At 46.2% G+C, this 21581-nt stretch overlaps 1 protein-coding gene across 5 annotated transcripts in view; it reads right to left on the bottom strand.

Annotated features, from left to right (window-relative positions):
* Nucleotides 1–15152: 15152 nt before the first annotated feature.
* ATOSB (atos homolog B) overlaps nt 15153–21581 on the bottom strand; it is a 416415-nt gene continuing 409986 nt past the window's right edge. For all 5 annotated transcript variants that reach the window (XM_085628134.1, XM_085628132.1, XM_085628131.1 and 2 more), the window contains one exon: nt 15153–20725. In XM_085628134.1, coding sequence (XP_085484260.1) covers nt 20572–20725 — 154 coding nt within the window. In that variant the 3' untranslated portion in view covers nt 15153–20571. The remainder of the gene's footprint in view (nt 20726–21581) is intronic.

Below are 21581 nucleotides of genomic sequence, written 5' to 3'. Positions count from 1 at the left end.
AACATAACCCAAGAGTCCGAGCAGGGGGGAAGGTGCGTCGGAGCGGCCCACAATCTGATTGATTAGGAAAAAAACCTGAGTCCAGTACCCCACCAGCTTCGGGCACGACCATGCTATGTGCAAAAAAGAGGCCAAGGCGGTTCCACAACGCCAGCAGTCGTCAGTTTCCCGCAATCCCATCCTTTTTAGGCTGATGGGGGTTCTATACACGCGGTGAAGATATTTAAAATGTATGAGACGCAACTTGTAGTTCGGCGAAAGTTCTATGAGCTGCCTACAACAAAACTCCCACTGATCTTCAGTTATCTCAGGCTGGAGTTCACCATTCCAACACTGCATGGACTTAGGCGTCCCCACCAGGTCCGTGCGCTGCATGTGGCGATAGATACGGGTCACCAATTTCCGGGGAGACGGGGAGCCCACCACAGCCTCCAAGGCCGTAAAGACCGGAGGCGCGTCAGGGAAGTCTCCAGAGAGCGTCCGGCACGCCGCTTTCAGTTTGTGATACAGAAACAACTCGGAAAAGGGCACCGCATCCCCATCCTCCGGCACCGGAGGAGGCATGAACCGACCCCCAGGAAACAAGTCCGCGAAAGTGCGGAGACGCAGCTTAACAGTGAGGCGGCCGGCTAGTCCATCAGCCATACAGGGCAGTATCGGATTGTGCATCACAGGAAGCGATGGTGCATACAGCAGCGGCACTCCGGCCCTCTTGCGCAGCTCCCCCCACACCCACTGCAGCATCCCAGCCGTGTCCACATCTGTTCTTGGGCGCCGTGCCTTGGCACAAACTGCCACGCTCAGCGGTAGGGGCGCAACCGCGTCCCGTTCCACCGCAACGTGGGGTTGATAGGGGGTAGGGTGGGCCCAAAAATGTACGAACTGAGCCTGCGCACAGAGGGCATACAGCTTCATGTCAGGAGCACCCAGGCCTCCCTGTCTCAGTGGCAGCACTAGCGTATCCCACGCCACCCTGGCCTGTCCGCCCGACCATATCAGCGCCACCAAATGGGACCGCAAAGTGGCAAAAAAATGCGAAGTCAGCGGGATAGGTATATTAGCGAATAAGTAAAGAAATTTGGGTAGTACTACCATTTTCGTCCATGCAATCCGCCCAGCGAGCGACAGGGGCAGGGAGGACCAGGATTTCACTTTCTTACTCAACCACATCATTGCCCTGCCAAAGTTGAGGCTCCATATTTCCTGAAGATCACGGCTGATCCAGATCCCCAAATATTTAACCTCTTCCGCCTCCCAACGCAGAGGGTAGTCAGAGTGCACCTCACCAGTACCGTCCGTAAGGGGAAAGATGACCGATTTGGACCAATTGATGGAAATGTCCGCAAGGCCCTCAAAGCGAACAAATTCCCGCAAGACAGGGTGTAGATTATCAGCCGGATTGATAAGATAAAGGGTCACATCGTCTGCGTAAAGTGAAATGAGTAGACTTCTAGAGCTGAAGCCTATACCTCTCGCTGTGTGGTGCTGTCTGATCCGGGCCGCAAGCGGCTCCATAGCTATGGCAAACAGCAGCGGAGATAGAGGACAGCCCTGCCGAGTACCACGGAGGATAGGGAACGGCGTCGACACCAGTCCATTGACTCTTACCCTGGCCCTTGGCATGGTGTAAAGCAGACGGATTTTCTTAAGCAGTAGCGCACTGAACCCCATCCGCTCTAATATAAGGAATAGATAAGGCCATTCTAGAGTGTCAAAGGCCTTAGTAGCATCCAAAAACACCACTGCAGCTCTGACATCCGGGTGGAGGTAGTGCAACGCGGCAAAGACGGTGCGCAGGTTGTGGGAGGTCGCTCTTCCCGGTATAAATCCGGACTGATCCGGAAGGGCGATCATCGGCAACAGGGGCTGCACCCTGTTCGCGAGCAGTTTGGCTAGGATTTTCATGTCAACATTAATCAATGATAAGGGCCGATAGGAGTTTAGATCGTCCGCCGGCTTGTCCGGCTTCAACAGTGTGATTATCAGCGCCTCCCGCATGGTAGCCGGCAGCACCCCTTTCTCCAAGGCCTCCTCATACACTGCCAACAGCCTCGGCGCCAGCTCCTCAGCGTACGCCTTGTAAAAAGCAGTTGTCAGGCCATCTGGTCCCGGCGCCTTGTCAGGCGGTAGGCTTCTTATAACTTGCGCCACGTCAGTGGCGTCGATAGGAAGGTCCATATATTCCCTATGTTTATTATTGAACCACACCAGTGCGATGGAGTCGAGGAAGGCTGCGAGCCCGTCAGGGCACGTAGTCTGGGTGTTGGTATACAGTTGGGCGTAGAATTCCGAGAATGCTCCCAAAATGCCCTTTTTGTCATGTAGTCGCCCGCCGTCCGATGTACTCAACTCGTGAATATAAGTCGCGGATCGAGGCGGTCTAAGCATATTTGCCAAGGCCTTCCCGGGTCGCCCTCCCTCGCCATAGCGCCTAGCCTCCGCATATTTCCCTAAGAATTTGACCTCCCTCATCGCCTCCTCATCATATTCCAGTAATTTGGTTTTTAGCTGCCCCGCCACCGCAGATCCGCCATCCTCGAAAAAGGCGCATTCAAGCCGTTTTATGTCAGCCTCCAGCGTCGCCAGAGTGCCCCGAATCGCCTTCAGCACACCCGCCTGCCGGGCAATACATTGGCCCCTAATAACTGCCTTAAAGGCCTCCCACAGGGTCGACTCCTCAGCCACTGAACCTACATTGCGCTCAAAGTAATCCGTAATATCAGTCCGTATCTCTTCCTTGAACGCTTCATCAAGCAAAGCGTGAGGCGGGAGCCTCCACGAAAACGCCGGAAAGGGATCGCCCGGGAGTAGCAGTCGCAACATGCAGGGGGCATGGTCAGATAGCGAGCGGGGCATGTGCTCCACCTGAACCGTCCACAGCGCGACGTCTCGCGACACCAACCAAAAATCTAGGCGGGACCACGCTCCACTATGTGTCGATATACAGGTACCCTCCCGCAGGGCCGCATGTCTCTCCCGCCAGACATCAACCAGTGCCCCATCAGTCAAAATGTCCCCCAGCGCAGCACTTGCCAGCGGATTCAACGTACGAGCCGCCCCCTTTCTATCCATCTGGTCGTCCAGTATTGCATTGAAATCTCCCCCCCAGATAATCGTCCCACCCCCAGTGGCCTTCACCTGTCCCCACAGCTTATGGTAGAAGCCCGGGGAGTCGACATTCGGTCCATACACCGCCACAAACACCACTGCCACACCGCATACAATGCCCTGGACCACCACAAACCTACCCTCCGGGTCACATTGAACCGAGCCCTCCCGCCAGTCCAACCCTCGACGTATAAGGATAGCCACCCCGCGTGCATAGTTGGAATATATGGCTGAGTATATGTGTCCCCATCTAACGTGTCGCAGGCCGCGGGCGGGGGCGGTGTTCAGGTGCGTTTCCTGCAACATGCAGACATCCACCCCATGACGCACCAGATATGCATGCACCAACCGAACCTTCCTATGGTCGTTGAGCCCCCGAACATTCCATGTGAGGCAGTTTAAAGTTTTATCTACTCCTGGCATTCCACATACCCAGTCAGCAAATTACAGTAGGACATGTTGACAGTTGGCAGTGCCAACGCTTCAAAACCCATATAGACAGCTGGCAATAGAATCGTGCAGTGGACAACAAACCAACAAAAAACAAACTGTACCCCCCACCCACACTAACCCCCCAATCAGGTCGTGTAGTACCCATCCCGCTATCAAAAACCTCCAACATAGTCGGGAGTCTTCCCAAGGGGGCGTGCCGGAGCCAGCGTCTTTCCCTGACTGAAAACAGGGCGGCCAGAAGGTCTGCAGGCTTCACGGCCCGCACTAGGTCGAAGTATATAAAATGGAGGAGCAGGGTGTCTCGGTAGAGCTTTACAGAGAGGGAGCCTACACCACACCCCTCTGACAACCAGCGGTTCAGCTGTACAGTCGGTGAAAGAATCTGCTAGATATACAATACCCCTCAGTCATTGTCACTCAGGGCGCCAGCTGCATTCTCCGCCACCCTCGACAGCCGTTGGAGCTTCTTGCCGCCGACATGTTTTGCGAATTTCATCGCTTCCTTGGCGGTCGCAAAGAAGTGTGTGGTGCCTTCAAACGATACCTTGAGCCTCGCCGGGTACAGTAATAAATATGGGATCTGCGCCTGAAGGAGGAGTCTCTTAGCCGGCGCGAACTCCCTGCGAGCTGCCTGCACCGCCGGAGTAAAGTCAGGGTAAAAGGATATGGCATTTCCTTGATGCGTAATCTTGCCTTTCTCTCTTGCAAGCCTAAGGATCACATCTCTGTCCTGGTAGTTGAGGAGTTTAGCTATGATGGGTCTTGGAGGTGCCCCCACCGGCGGTCTCTGGCCATGTGACCTATGTGCCCTTTCCACCACAAAGACCGCGGAGAGATGCGGGTCGAATAGTTCGTGTAGTAGATCGGTTATGTAGGATTCCATTTTGGAAATGGCGGTCGTCTCCGGGATACCGGTGACGCGGAGGTTGCTGCGGCGCGACCGAGCCTCTAAATCGTCATTCTTGGCCCTAATGACATTCAACAGTCTGTCCATGTGCAGGAGCTGCTCCTTAGTTTCGACTTGAAATTCGTGGAACTCCGCAGCTCGACCATCCAGCGTGTCTAAGCGCGTCTCATGCGCATTCACCTGCGTCTTGACCGTTTCGAGCTGGGAAGTCAGGGTGTCTAGTTTCGTATCTATGTTCCGGAGACTGGACCTCATCTCCAGCATCAAGGTTCTCAGGTCTTCTCCATGGTCTTCCACCCCTGGGTCCGATACGCCCTCGGCTCGCGCCTCCGGGCCCGCGTCGGCCTGGCGAGTCGCTCGCTTGCTATCGAAGGTCAGCTTCGGCTGCTTCGCGTCGTGCTTCCCCATCTCCACCTCCACAGATATCCCACCGGGCAGGACTTAGGGCAGGCCACCCAATACCACCACCCAGCGCAGCTCCTCAGAGTCTCCAGGCAGGGGCCGGCCAGGGCCTATGTCGCAGCAGGGGAGATCAGCGTCCGTTCTCGGCTCGTGGTGCAAGCAACACCACCTACTCCTACACTTTCGGTCGCTCCTCTCTGTAGCACCACCAGTCCGGCGCAGCGCCAGCAGCCTCACCCTCAGGCAGAGTTCCACAGGTTACAAGGCCCTCTCCCACGTCTCAATCTCCACCACCTCAGCCAGGTCTTGTAAGCGCGCCGACACAGGTCCGGGGCACGGCCTCGAGGATCCTCACTCCCCTCGGTCAACTACAGCTTGTTCGTGGTCTCAGCTAGCGCCCTCATCCGCCAGACGGCCGCCTGCAGCGGTCACTGCCGCTCGCAACATCCAGCTCCCAGGGCGCAGGGACACGCAGAGGTAGGCGTCTCACCTTATGGCGCCAGATTAGTAGCGAGGCAGTTCTCCTCCGCCGCCTCTTGGTGTGTCCCGCAGCGTGAGCGCCCAGCTTCCTCCGCCACACTGCGTCCTCGTAGCACCTCAGGATCTTCAGTGACCACTAGAGCGCCCCCGCTGCTGCGCTCCGCACCGACGGTACAAGCTATCGGTGACGCCGGGCCCTCGACCACGTCCGCGCCGCGGTCTCGAGTTTCGCGGCGCCGACTCCAGGCTCCGGCCGCCGCAGCACCTCGCAACGCTTCAGCGCTCCGAGCGCCGTATCTCCGACGGTATCTCTTCCCGGCTCACCAAATGTCTCCCAAGGGCGCTGGACACCCTACGCTCGCTTTCCAGCAGACCTCAGCGGCACAAGTCGCCCAAATGTGCAGGATTTTAGCAGGATCTCGTTCCGGCCGGCGGAGCTCGCTTAAGCAGCGGCCATTCCGCAGCTCGGCTAGTCACGCCCCCGTATATCGACACTTCAAGATGGAGGGGATCCATCTTCTTCGCGATCTTCTTCAGGAAGGGGACTGGATGGTCCGCCTAGATCTGAAAGACGCGTATCTGTCAGTGCCCATTTACAAACCTCATTGTCGTTTTCTTCAGTTCCAATGGCAGGGAATCTGGTACAAGTACAAACTCCTTCCTTTCGGCCTCTCGTCAGCACCTTGGTGCTTCACGAAAATTCTGATGCCTGTGGTCGAATTTCTTCGAGCCCATGCGTTCGTCTCATTATTTACTTCGACGACATTCTCATCATGGGTCAGTGTCCTCGTCTAGTGATGCAGCATCTTGCTTGGACCATAGATCTTTTGCAGACTCTGGGTTTCCTAGTCAATACGCAGAAGTCTGTGTTGATTCCGTCTCAATCTGTCGAGTTCCTGGGTTTTCTAGTCAACTCCCTCACGTGTCAACTCCTCTTGCCCAATCAGAAAATCAGATTAATCACGAGAGAGTTGAGATTGATTTTGCACAAGCAGATTGTGTCCTTGAGGTCTGTAGCATGGATCGTCAGCTTGTTAGCTTCCTCTATCCAAGCGATCTTCCCGGGTCCCCTTCATTACAGAGTGCTTCAAAGACTCAAGATCCGTCATCTCCAGAAAGGCCTCAGGTATTCAGATCAGATTCCTCTCACAGAGGAGGCGAGGTGGGAGATGTTATGGTGGCTAGAGCACATCGAGTCGTGGAACGGTCGAGCCCTATTCGGAACCACTCCGGAGGTGGTGATCGAATCCGATGCCAGTCGGAGGGGTTGGAGAGCCCGTTGCGGTCAAGTGTCCACAGGCGACCGTTAGTCTCAGGAGGAATTGAATCTCCACATCAATTGCCTGGAACTTCTAGCGGGTTCCTTTGCGATTCGCTGCTGACGAGATCCCGACTTCTAGCGGAGATTGCCAAGGACTTTTGGCATTTTTGCCTCCAAAACAATCTGTTTGTGGTGGCGGAATATCTTCCGGGATGCAACAACCAGATTGCTGATTGGCATTCCCGACATCTCCGGGATTTCAGCGATTGGAGGCTTCACCCTCGAGTGTTCCGGTTGTTAAATCAGATATGGGGTCCTTGTCAGATCGATCTGTTTGCCTCTCGACTCAACAAACAGGTTCCAGTATTTTTCAGCTGGCGTCCAGACCCGGAGGCTCTGGCCACAGATGCTTTACTTCAGGTGTGGCCTCCGATTCTGTGTTATGCATTTCCTCCATTTGTAATGATCCCCAGGGTCCTGGCCCGGACCAAATGTTATCGGTCGGATCGGATTCTGATCACTCCTCTTTGGAGGGCTTAGGCATGGTTCCCAGTACGTCTGGAGATGCTTTGTGCAGTACCGATCCTTCTACCCCAGCGGTGGAATCTGCTACTGGATCCGCTCAAATCACCGTATCCATTGATAACCTCAGGCCAATTCATGCTGGTCACTTGGCGAATTTCGGGGATCGCTGGAAAATCTCAGGCCTTTCGCGAAATGCTACCAGATTTATCAGTGAGGCTTGGTCGCCCAACACACAAGCGTTATGCTGCAGCCTGGAAACTATGGTGTGATTGGTTCTCTCAACGGGAGGTGGATCCCGCTTCAGGGGATGTCTCCTTGGTACTGAATTTTCTGGCGTCCATCGCTTCTTCGGGTCTTGCCTATCGCACTGTCAATAATTTTCGGTTAGCCATCTCGGCGGGCCACGTGGCGATTGATGGCAAACCGGTTGGTGAACATCCCTTAATTTGTAAATTACTCAGCGGTATCCGGTTGGTAAAACCACCTTGTTCTAAATATTCTGAGCTATGGGATGTCTCCACTATCTTACGATTCTTGGAAGTCTGGCCTTCTAACAAGTTTCTATCCTGTAAGCAACGTTCTGCCAAGCTCGCCATGCTACTTTGTCTAGTGTCTTACAAACGGGTTTCTGATATCCGCGCACTAGATCTAGCCGGTCGGCGGTTTTCTCCAGAAGGTGTTACTTTTCTGGTCACCAGACGCACTAAATGTAACACCACTTCTATCACTTATTCTGTTTTCCCTGATAATCCTAAACTATGTGTGGTAGAATGTATCCGGGATTATGAGGTAAGTACTGCAGAATTTCGACAGGATATGGGAGGTCAATTGTGGATTGCTCTGCAGAAACCTTTTCGCCCAGTGACCCCAGCTACCTTGGCAAGATGGGTGCGCTGGCTCATGGGCGAAGCAGGAATTGATGTTTCAAGATTTGGTGCTCACTCTGCTCGTGGAGCTATGGCTTCTAAAGCTTTTTCTGTTGGAGTCAGTTTATTGGACATTATGAATGCAGCCGACTGGTCTCCTGATTCTACGTTTAAATCCTTTTTATTGTAAGCCTATTGTGAATATTGCATCTGTGTGGTGGCACAGCTTTAAACAAGCATAATCTAAACCTCCGGTCCTGACATAGAATTCAAAATTTGCGAACATACGTGACAAGAATTTTCAATTCTATTAAGGACACGGAGGCGAGGATTATCCCACCCATGATTCTGTACTGTGATTTATACTCTGCATTGTTTATGTATTATACTGTATATATATGCTGTTTTTTACCCTTCCCTTTATGATAAGTCTCTCTTGGAGAGAATAACGGAATTGATGACTCTGTCTTTACATTTCAGGTTCAGATCTCAAATAGAGTTTGCTGATTTCACCTTTGGAGAAGTCTTCATGGTCTCTGCAGGATGACACTGTTTCCATTGAAGCTAGCTTCGAGTTTACTGTTTGCTGCCCGTTGGCCTGCTGATTTTCGTTCTGAGGACTTGGTTCTTCTTTCAAGCTGGTTCACAGATATCAGACTTTGTTTATTGGACTTAACTGTTTATTTTATCACAAAGAAAGAGGATGGAGTATTCTCTTGTGCTCCTTATATAGGGGTATACTTTATCTATGGTTGTCATGTCGCACCCAGGAGTGTTTATGGGTATTTTAGTGTTTATTTATTTTTTCTTTATCTGATTGGCTGCTAAGAATTTTCAGTAAAGAAAATGAGAAGCATAATCCTCGCCTCCGTGTCCTTAATAGAATTGAAAATTCTTGTCACGTATGTTCGCAAATTTTGAATTCCCCCATATGCACGTGAGGATCGCAATAGAACAGGGGGTCCACCTTTATGAAATATGTACATACAGCCTATTCGGAATGAAGCAACATGAAGATAAGGCTGATAAGTTAAGAGAGATAGGATATATTTGAACTCCATAGACTTTTTTCTGTTCATACCGCAGAACGAACGTGAGAGGTATCGCTTTTAAAAAATAGCATCATTTCTTGCTATATATTAGGATGCTGTAAACAAGGTGAAACTCTTCACCCACTGATATGCAATCTTGACCATAGAAGTTTGTTGACGCAAACGTATACTGGCGATTATTAACAAATATTACAAAAGAATACTTGAAAATTACAACAATCTAATTTATGCGATATCCACCATCTAAATCAAATGACACCAACATTGTACATAACTGAGAAAAATGTTATCGAGTGCGGCTTGTAATAACAATCTCTTTAGTTTAGTAGTGTGTCTTCCCTATCTATCGACATCACTTGAGCCAATCAGGGCTACCGTTACATAAACAGGGCCTGAGCACTCCGGTCAGGCAACATTCAGGAGGGGAGAGACCAAACCAGAGGCTATGAGGTGCAACTCAAGTGACTGAGATGCCAACACAGTTATTTTTCCAGCCTAGCACAAACCTTAACTGAAGCGATTTTTTACTATCAATTTGGGATAATACTTTGCGTATTTGATTTCTTTTTTTTCCCTTGCTAAAGGAGGGCAGCCTACGCATTGCTCCCACCACCCTATGTGGAACATTTGGTGATTTAAAAAGGTAATGCATCCGTTTATAGCAGCAAAAGACTCTGCCTAAAATGGGCATTTGCCCTTCTCTAGTACCCACAAATTTTAAAATAATGACAACCTTTAGGAAATGTATGTACATGTGTTATTTTATCGAGTGGGATAATCACGATTGGCACAGGCCCATCAATATCTAATTAACGTATATGCATGAAAGAGGAACCCTAATCTGTATAACAACGTTGGGGATATTGCATGCATAAACAGTGATATGGATGGCTAATCATGGTCCACCAATATTTACAAAGTGAACATGTGTACAAACAGAATACTATAAAATACCCGGATTTGCTAAAATGAACGTTGGTGATATATGTTTGAACAGCACGGTGATATGGAGGAGTGACAGTCACATGTAGATTTTCATTCTTAGTAGAAAGCACACTGAATCTTGCTGAATGCAAATAGCACTCTAAAATAATGCAACCATCACTAAGGGCACAAAACTAACATGAGATTTCACACATTTGTAGGATGAATATTACACGATATTTGACATTATGTGTGAACTAACTTTTCTTTTTATTTACAGCTGAGAGCAAATGCATTCTCGCTTGCCGAAATGAATACAACCGGCAGAATAATCAGATCCAGGGGATAGTATTCCACCTGACGTGAGTAATATAAAAAACTAGGGAGGAATATGCTTTCTCCCGATAAAATGGTCATGACGAAGGCCATCGACCTGGAAAGGGCACATGCCGGCTGAAACATGTAGACCATTCTTTTGACCTTTTTGAAAATGTGAGGGACACATTACAGGTCCTATTTTCCACATTCACCTTTGTTTTTAACCTTACCCTCATCATTGTCTTGAATAAATGTAAGTCTATGATAAAGAGGTAATTTTAATTCACATTTTTACAAAGTAGATCCCAACTATTTCCTCTGGATCACCTCCTGGTGGAGGCCAACAAGACCCTATGATGATGCTATCAACCATGACTATGCTGATGACCAAAGCCATACCAAAGGAGGAAAATGGCTGTTGAGGGATCCTACAAATTTTTGATCACGATCCCTTGAGGCCTCAGGGCTCGACTCTTTTTTGATTCTGAGGAAAAGTATTCCATAATTTTTAACAAATTTCCAAAATGAAGAAAGCCACTCTGACAAAATCAGGCTGACGAAACGTCACTTTGGAGAAATGCCACAATGACGTAATCCCTTACTCTAGAAAATAGCATGTTTTCAATGAAAGGTAGATTTGTATTTTTTTAAATAAAAAAAACAAAAAAAACATCACTATAAAAAAAGGAGGTCAGGTGACAAGGGGGGGGCGTTGTGTAGAGGGGTAAAGGGGATTCGTTGTAGGGTTTAGAAAAAAATGGGGTGGAGGAATAGTAAAATGGAGCACAGCACTTCAATGGAACGGATTGGGTAGATAAAATTGTGATTGTGGAGTAAAAAGGGAGTGTTAAGAGGGGAAAGTTCTTTCACAACCCCCCCCCCCCCCCCACAAAAAACACAAGCAGAGAGTTTGAGTAGGGGAGCTGAAGGAGAACCCCCCTCCCCCTTGAAATACATCAACTGAAAACTTACTAGAAACAAATGCATTTTTCTACAACAAAAACCTTTCGTCAACATGGTTCAATGATAAAAAAATTTCAGAACCAGTTTCTTCGGGTGTGATTTCCATTGAACACATACACAACCAGTAAGAATGGTGTTAGGATTCACCTCGCTGGTGACGCCTGTACAATTACACTTTCCGGTGCTGGGTGTTGAGAGGTCACCAGGGCCTGATCTGTGTCGTTTAGCGACAGGTCAGCTTAGTGGAGGAGCCAAGCCAGGTTTCATCCAGGTGGCCGTACGTGTCTCATTAAAAGTCAACAGAACTCAATGGAGGCAGCACTGGTTGGAGGATTTGCATCAGTAAATTCAATTTAGTTTAAACATTAGGCTGTAAGTCAAAGAATTCCACTGCTCTGTGTACCAAAACTGAAAGGAAGCAATTTCTTCCATTAGTGGATGAAGAGTCAAATTCAGTCTCTGGAGAGGTGTCCAGCTCACTTGCATTCTGCATGTCCAAATAAAGTCCATCATCAGCACAGTGAGGGGGAAGCAGTTTGTCAACATTCTCATTGTGGGTGACAGGACAAGTGTATCCTGCATGAATCTGGGTCCAAGCACTATTCTAGCTCGCTCCATAAAAGTTTAATCTTCTTCTTGCAAAATCATTGAAGACTTTCCAAGATACCACAGCCCCCTTAATTTTTAACTGAACGCATGTTTTACGTGTGTTGGTGATGTACCATATCTAGTGGAAGAGTTGGATAGATTTCAGAGTGTTAACATATATATGTGACTGGACAGTTTAAGTGCCGTTATGGTTACAAAACCAACACATAAAACCACTGAAATTCACAAGTCATGATTAGGTAAACTAAACTTAACTTGTACCATCCTCATACACTGCTTATGACCTTACATATGGCGTCCCTCCTGACATGTTAAATTACATCGATGACAGCAGCCAGAGCTACCACTAATGTGTCTTTTGACATGCACAGTGGCTAACCACAGAATCAGTCACTGAGCCCAACCCATCTGTAAGTGACCAACCCATACTGCGCATGTCTTTGGGCTGTGCACAGCAGGGGTTGACCGTAAGGCATTCGCTCCGGCAGGCCCAACGTCCAACCCTCGGGTGGCGGCCAAACCCCCAATACTCACAGCCTTTGTAGCGTAGCAGAGAGTGGTCACAGGACCTCAAATATGAGCAGGCCATGCACCCGACCCTGCCCAGGTGGCCGATCTCTGTTGTGAACAACCTTTGGCGATTATGGTTCACCTAACCATAACTGGTGAATTTCAGTGGTTTTTAGTTAATTCTGTTCTAACTCTACATGCACTTTAGCTGCAGATTTCTAAGTGAACTTCGGAGTTTTTTTTTTTAAAACACATTTAAGCTGTTGTAACAGAAGTTAACCATAACTTTACTATAACCTCTGTTTTTTCTGTGGGTTCCCCCCCCCCCCCCATCAACCGCATGCAACTGTTCCTTCTGCTTAACCACTTACAGACAATGCTCACCAAGCAGTGACCTTTGGCTAGGCCCTGGGCCAACCCACCACAATCACCTACTCCAGCTGCCTTCAGCCATGCATAGCGGGGGAAAACAATAGGGCCTGGCTACAATCTGCTCTGGAGGTAGGCAGACACCGCTGCACACAGTCTTTGGCCATGTGCAGCACGTGTTGGCTGCTCCCAACCACAATGTGTGGCTCTTGGACAAGTGCAGCTGTAGTGCGCAGAATTCTCCCATCCCCAATACTAGATTCACAAATCCTAAGGACCTAGAATGGAAACGAGGATTGGAAAATCCTAAAATAAAAATCACATTTAAAAAAAATATTTATACCACCTACAACACAGTGCTCATCAGAAATGTTTCCGATTCAGCAAACCAATCAGAGAGTAGCAGACAGGAGACTCCACAGCTGGATTCGCAAATGTGCAATGAACGAATTCAGAAAAAGTTCCCTCATCCAATGGTGTACCTTTATTTTTTTTTAAACTGGATTAGCGAATCATCATGGATTTGTAAATCTGTGGATGATCTGTGAATTTACGGTCCAGTTATCTATAAACTTTAACCTCTTAATGCTCAGACCGGAACACATTTTAACAGCTAATTTCTCAAAAACTAGTGAACAAATTCACACCAAACCAAGCAAAAGCACTTCTTAGTGTAAGGTTTTTCGTACACACCAAGGTTGGTGTAAATTTGTTCAGCCATCATTTTCTGCAACGAGGTTCAAAGAACAATATGGGACATAAAATTGGAAATGTCACTGTTAGACTTGGCATCTTTGGCCTGGTTTCCCCTGACGTTTTGCCTCTACCGCCTGTATTTTTTATGCTGTGCTGGATTTCGTTTTTGCTGGCTTAGATGCTTTGGGCACTTTGCCATTGCTGATCAGTGTCACAGTGCAAGTCCTCACTGTGTAAATTGTTATTACAATTGGTTTCCCCGACTGGCGTATTTGATTTACTGGTAAGGCCCTTGTAAAGTGCACTTAGTGTGCCAGGGCCTGTAACTCAAATGCTACTTGTGGGCCTGCAGCACCAATTGTGCCACCCACATGAGTAGCCCTGAAAAGGAAACTCAGACCTGCCACTGCAGTGTCTGTGCGCAGTTTGTTGACTGCCATGTCGACCTGGCTAGCCCGTACCTCCCCTTTTTTTACATGTAAGACACCCCTTTGGTAGGCCTAAGGTACCCACATGGGCAGGGTGCAGTGTTTGTGAAAGATAGGACATGTACTGGTCTGTGTGACATGTCCTCAAAGTGAAATAATGCCAATTTCGTGTTTCACTATTGAAAGGCTATCTGTCCCATAGGATAGAATGGGAGGTACTTCAAACGTCTTACAAGTATAACTCCCCACTGGGACAAGATGGAGAAATAAAGATTATCGCATCAAGGCCTCCCGGATTTCCAAGCATCACACCTGTGCAGCAAGTCTTTCCGACGCATCACCCATGCACCAAAACCATCTTGGAGTCTACTCATCACTTTCCCCTAAAGCATGAATATGACGCATCACTCCTCCTGCGTGCAGCAGAACTGTGGCATCGCCTCCCCAGGTCTCAGGAACTGACGCATCTCTGTGTTTCTCAACGCTTCCCATCTGTGCGGCTGTTTGGCCTTGTGAATTTTGATGCATCTACAGGTACTCTGTGTAGAATCACACATCCATAGTTTTCTATGTACCCAGTAACTTGAAACCTTTGAAAAGCCATATTCTTAATACATGTATGTTGGATTTTTGTTCTTTTGGTATTGTGGAGTTTAGATAAAGATACTTTATTTTTCTAAACTGGTGTGGTGTCCATTTGTGGTGTTATCACCGTGTGTTTTGAGTCAAAATACTTTATACATTGCCTTTGGGATAAGTCTCTCTGCTCGTGCCAAGCTACCCAGGGGATGAGCAGGGGTTATCTAAAGTGTGTATCCCCCTTACCCCGACTAGAAGCAAGGGTCCCTGTTTGGACAAAAGTACTTACCTCTGCCAACTAGGGACCCCCATTTCTAACAGGCACTTTTTGGGCCCCAACTGGAGAGATTTGAACAAAACTTGGGATTAAGAACCCAAAGTGTATTTACTTCCTTTTGCAAAGTTTTGTGCAGATTCTTCTAAAGACACCAAATAATTTCTACTTAGAAAACCAAAAATGCTGTTTCAACGGAAACTCTGACCTAACCATGTAATTTATATTTATTCTACAATGCAAGGCATGCACTGTGAGGCAGATATTCGCTCGGTAATTGAGGTCTATTTACAACTATCTGGATCAACAGTTTTGCAAAGAATTTTAAAAAATCAACAAAAGAAAAGGAAATAGGCAACTTCTTTAGTGGCCTTAGTATAACCAGGGATTGAAGGCATTGTATCAATAAAAACGCCTTTAACACAAAACACAATTTTCACTTTAATATTTTACATCATTTTCTATTGCTTGAATCGTGTAATTCTTATAAACAAACAGCAGCACATTTTAAATCGTACAGGAAACAAAGGTTTAGGATCAGGGATGTCTAAAAAAAAAGCTGGAACACTTGAGAGATGTGACACCAGCCAGAGCTAGGCCATCAAATGAATAACAGAAGAGCCACACTGTAGTCAGTAAATACTTGAAAAGTCGACACACGAGCTGAGCCAGAAGAATCGGCTGCACTTCACCATCCTTGTCCTCATCAAATGCTACAACTGCGAGGTGTCTAGGTGTCGGTCAGGACTTTGATACAGTGTCCAGTCATGCTCCCTCTAAGAGCATGAGAAATATGCCCAACACTTTGCTTGATAGAGTTCTGTAATCCTTGTCCTTCACCTTCAAGCGAACATTCATGTATGCATCCTGGCTCAGCTGCCATCACTGGGCATTCACTTGAAACAGACAACAAATATTAAGGGTCTACAGTATGATGGAACAATGTAAGGGTTACAGAAGAGCTTATCCTAGGATGGGTTAGACGTGGGTCAGAGGTGAGAGATTGTTCCAAACATGGAGTGAGGCAATTCTTGGCCTAACACTGGAAGGTATCAGGCTTTATCATCTCTCTGTGGAGCCAAGCCACAGAAGCAGCAAACGTGACTTCCACAGCTCTACGACGATTGTGCAATACTTCAGGTAGGAGACCACTGTGTCTCTCAGGCAGGCCATCTTAAGAAGGAAGCTCAAACTAGGCAGCAGTTACAGCCCTTTGCCCTCAATCAGCCTCTCATTATCCCTGCATGGAGAATGATGCCAACTGAAACAGCACTTTGGAAAAATTTGGCCTATCCCATTTCAAACACCCAACACATTTTACAGTTTCTATGTGCAATCGAAGCGCATGGACACCAACAATGAAATGCCTTGCCGTGATACCATTAGTGCCACTGTGAGACAGTGAGTGGGGATTTGAAAGAAAATTAATATAATTCCTTGATGTAGGATTCTTTCGAGTTGGAAGACCACTCTTAAGTGGTGTGCAAATACCCATCCAGTCTTCTGGAGGACATATGATTTACATCAGGAAGACAATCCTAAAATCCCAGGGCAACAAAAACATGAACCACTTGGTAAGAGACCTTTCTGATTGATCTGTGCAATTACATTAGTCAGCGGAGCAAAATTTTATTTTTTAGAATGGAACAGGCCATGCTTTTATAAGCATGAAAACATACCAAGGAAGGTTATAAGGTATAGGATCTAAAAGTTAGCAACCGCTTTACAGCAGTCTGTCAAAGGTTATCCTGTCAGAACCTTAACTAACAACTCAAAGCCAAAGCTCTTTGTGCTACCTCACACTTATGATAGCAAAGAGAGCCAGCACAATGTCAAACCTAAAGTCAACATAAGCCACAAGGTTAGTGAAAAGTTCTTTCCATTGATCGGTGCCTTGCCATGAACAACCGACATGTTCTATAAATATTCAGTTCTTGCTAATCCATTGAACATGAAGACAATGGGCATTCATTCATTCAGAGAACTGATCAGGAAGGTGAAAACTTCAATCCACATCACTGCGCTTCAATGTCCAATAAACCTAAAATCCATATCCAAAATCTTGATTTTAAGGGTTGAAAGGAGAAGGTTGAGGGAAAACTATGGGAGCTACTAAGATGACTCAAGCAACCATTATATGAAGTAAATAAAGGAGAGAAAACTTGTGGTGGCCGTCTAGTGAATTGAGTGTTAAGAATAAAGAAAGTGGAGGTAGAAAAAACAGCAAAAGTGTGAAGTGCAAAACCAAATAAACACTGAAACTAGCTGAGAACGGAAGACTCTTCTCTGAGCTTAAGCCCCCACGGGTTACCTGCAATGAGGGGTAGGAGGGGGCGTGTCCTCTGGCTACTGATTTAAATTTGTTTGGAGCAGATAAACCTGTCGTCAGACCAGATAGTCTGTATAGACAGATGGATGTTGCTTCTCATGTGCCTGTGCCCAAACAGTACTCGATGACTGAAACCAGAAAAGCACATCCTGGTGTCTCGTCCGCATACCCCCAAGTGAGCTAGCAGTTCATTTCTTTTAACATAGGATTTTAATTCCAATTAATTTTTAGTCCCACCGTCAATGGTGTCAGCGTGGTTCAGAAAGCCTTGACAACAGCTAAAGGCTAGCCTTTCTTCAAAGCCTGGTCAACTTACTCATGATACTGTTGTTATAAGTGATTAAACTATCAAGGAGCAGGTTGCCTTACGTCATGTTATTGACACTATGGATAACTGTACAACGGCTAAAGTATCTGCCATAGGAGATACTTTCAACAGATCTTAACCTAGAACCACTTCCATAGATTGATCGACTCAATGCTGATCAGAGTCATTCTATCGTAATCCTTAATAAGTGTACAATGACTAACAAATTAGACTGCACGTGGGATTGACTCGGTATATTATCCCGGACAATAAATATAAAGACTAAAGTATTTGATCCGTTAAGACATTGAAACAATATTGTAACCGCACCGAAACTCCTGCTGGCTAAACCAACCACTAGCGATGGGATTGTCGGTGGATGGCAACTTCAATGTACACAATGAAAGATCAATCTACCATTCCCCAAAAGGGTCTATAGTATCTTTATTGTATCCGAGCACTCCGCCATGCCCCAATGACCAAACAGGCTCACTGTTGGCTTGGGAATTGTTTGAATCTTCCGTCTAAATTGGGATTATGGGGTCAAGTAAATAGAAAGCCAGACAAAAAATGTATCCTAATTTTTTGTATTCAATTTCTGGCATGCAGACTGCCTTAAGTCAATAGAAAACAAAAGTAACATTATGTTTTCCTTGGGAAAAGTTGTGCTTTGATAGAGGGAGTACAACATGGCAGAGAAAATGAACAATGTGACTAAATGCAACACAAAGTGAACCAATAATAGAGTTAAAAGGGGGATGGAAAGTCTTTTGTATACAAATTAGAGATGGAGTGGGGACGTTATTACTGCTGAAGGTATCTACATCCTATCAAAACAAACAATCCATCACTGGCCAGATGATCCTTCTACGGATGGTGCTGTAGTTCCATAATCGCTCTGAGTGGAGCCCCGAAGCCTAATCTATGTTACTGATTATATTGTTGTGTGTCCAAGCCAAACGCACATAGGACCATACTGCCTGGAACTAATGTTCGGCAGATCTAACCAGTCGAGTCATTTTTGTATGGTAACCGTAGCCTATTACCTGATGACCAACCTCTGCGACCAATCAAGGCATTGCCATTGTGCTGTAACTCGCGCCTAACTACGCTAGCTCAACTGTCAGAGTACTGGCAGAATCGTCATTTTACTACAGCCGTCACCAAAACACCAAACTGTCTTCTTCCCGATAGCACTGTCTTACAACCTTTACCACAACACAAACGGCCAGAACATAATGCTGTAAAACAGATCATGACCTATTTTATCCACAATCAGACGCTAAGTGACCCACAAACTGTCTTACTACCAACCTTACGAATCATGCCTTGTTATCATGACAAATTCTACCCTGAAGTGTACGGCTGTTGCAACCCAGAACAAATCGTAAAAAAAAACATAAGAACTATTGGTGTCTTGAGGATGCCTTAGTTTGTTACACTTGAATTGGTTTCTAAAATTTAATATATAGCAGATTATGGTCTGTGGGCTAGTAGAATTTACTTTCATATTTGTTTTTGCATTGACAGGATACTTAAAAAGGACAACAATACCTGGGAAAAGTTCTGACACTCATATTGGAGAGATAATAACTTGTTAAAGTGGCCTTTTTACGAAAACTTGGTTTAAATTCCAGTGACTTGCTAAATCAAAAATGGTCTTTGAATTAAAAATTGCTGTGCTTTTAATCTTATTAAAAATTTACTGTTGCTTTTTTTTTTTATAAATGCACATTAAATTGAGCTTTATAGTTTAAAATCACCATGAATTCTGAAAACAACACCCAGGAGAGGCTATTTCATAGTGATGGCTGCTTGCCATCCTGCATTTCACTTGATGCCTGTGATTTAACAAAGTCATCAACGACTGTAAACTCCGTTTCTAGAGTCGTGTGACCGCTTTTTTATTTGGGAAATTAATATAAACTGTTAACAGTAAATTACCGCACCTCAGCTTGCCTAGGCAAAGTAGAGGGCATCTTTGAAAAGTCAATTACCCTACCATGTTAGTATTTTACTAATAAGACTCAACAGGTCACTTACTACCTTACCCTATTGTTTTGGTCTACTCAAATCTTAATGATGTTTTTTTTCCAACTCTCAGATTTCCTAGCCAAAAAACACCTGATTTTTAAAGTTGCGAGGAAGCTAATCTTATGCAGAAATGAGAACAACGGATTAGTTTCCACTGGACTTGACTAAATGAAGTAATTGCATGGCAGCAGAAAAAACGTTTTAATTCTTCAAAATAATATTTTGGAAGTATGTGGGTTGAGGGTTCACCGATCTCGGTCGTCAGGCCATCGGTCCAGATACTCTCAAAAGAGCAGGGAGCTTTGATAATAGAGAATTCGATGACTTGTGGATACAGGTGTTGAATAGTTGAGGCATCCAGATCTTACAAAATTGCTTGATAAAGCACGAAACCAAGCACAGGAGCAAAACACACTGAAAATATGACATGAAAGACCCATAATCAGAAATTCTGCCCAATACCAATAGGCCACATGCAAGTGTTAGGGGTCTGAAAACCTTGCTGTCCAGCTAGATGATTAAACACTGACACGTACAGCAGGGTTCTCACCCCCAACATATTCCTTAGCATCGAAAGTGTGTATTTAGCCTTGGAACGAGGCAGGAAGCGGATCCAGATGTTGAGGGGGTAAAAGGACGTAGAGAGAGCACATCCCTGAACTGTGCAGTAAATACCAAAAAGGATTAAGGGCAATAAAGGCTGCACTTTTTTTTTTAAATAGTTAAAATAACAAAAAAAAGAGACTCACTTCATATCACTGATCCGGACAGATGTATGATTAGATTGTTTTGAAAAATAAATAAATGACAAAAAAACAGAACGGGTTTCCAGGTCAGCCTGCCAGGTTTCGGGGGCAGTCACTGAACTGCAAAAATAAGGGCTCAATTATTAGGAAGGCATCCGGGCGAGGCTTCCAGGTAAGATCTGCCCACACTGCTGCCCCTGGTGCGAAGGAAGGGGCTTATGCCATGCATCAGCCGAAGGATGTAGGGAGAGATGGAAGGAATGGCAATAAATAATAACTGCAAAGTGGGGGGCTCACAGCAGTGGGGGCTGTGCTGCTTCAAAGGGGTCCACAGGGGAAATCAGTCCCCGGATTGGGGTCTCACAGTTTAGTTCATTTCCCCCACAGCTGTATGAAATCCTTTTTAGTCTGTGGTGAGGGACCTCCAGGGGTCACATCCTGGGTGAGTACTTGGGGTTTCTTGGCATCTCGGTGAACGACTTGAGCTCATAGGGGATCCCAGAATCCACTTCGATGGACTTGCGGGAGAAGAGCAGCCTGATATCGTCATGAAGATAGATCTTCCCGGACTTTGACTTCTGAAACCTGGTGAAGAAATTAGAATCACAGTGAGATGGGCTAGTTACGAAGCTGTGTCAAATCCACGGCTGCTAAAATCACCACCCCAAGTAGCAGTAACATTGGGTAAGAGATACGACAAGTGTTAAGTAATGAAGAGTACACAAGATGACGTCTCTGACCAAGATTGAGTGATGTGAGGTAAGACAATTAATGAAAAGAAAACAAGTTTTCCAACAATCCAAGTCTTCTGTAAAAAAATATATATACTACTCACCTGAAGTTGGAGGGTGAGTCATAATCTATTAAATACTACCATGCTGGGATGGTGAGCGACAATTGTGCCACAGCTGTAGTGTAGCAAAGCTAAAGGTACAACTGATCCTGAACCATGGGGAAGTAAGAGTGGTTAGTTGAAGTGGAAAGAGATTAATAGAAGGGAGCAGCAGCAGTCATAATTAAGAGAGACAATTTTTTGCAGATGGTCTACCCATACAGCTACTGCTACCCTTTATCTGGTGTCCAACACGCTGATTAACCCGCAGTTAGAGTAACAGATAGTATCAGTGGTACATGAATCAGTAACTAAGCCTTCATTTGTTCACACAGAGTGGCTGTTGAGACTATTCAGCTGGCAGGGATAGAGAGTCTTCATGGTTTTCTTTAATATGATAATTGATAAGTCCTCTTGGCACAAAAAATTCAAATAAAAAAAACCTCAAAGGTTGACTGATGCAGAGGCTCTTTGATAAAGAAACCCCTATGTAAAAGGAAACTTCTTGAGAGCTTTCCTAAAAATAAATGAAAATTAGTGAGTTCCAAATTCTCTGCTGCTAACATACTTCCCTCTATGACAGAACAAGAAATATTGGTTGTTCACTCC

Source organism: Triturus cristatus, chromosome 2_1, assembly GCF_964204655.1.
Source record: "Triturus cristatus chromosome 2_1, aTriCri1.1, whole genome shotgun sequence".
Lineage (NCBI taxonomy): Eukaryota > Metazoa > Chordata > Amphibia > Caudata > Salamandridae > Triturus > Triturus cristatus.
The sequence above is the reverse complement of the archived record's forward strand: the minus strand, read 5'-3'. Positions and strand labels throughout refer to the sequence as shown.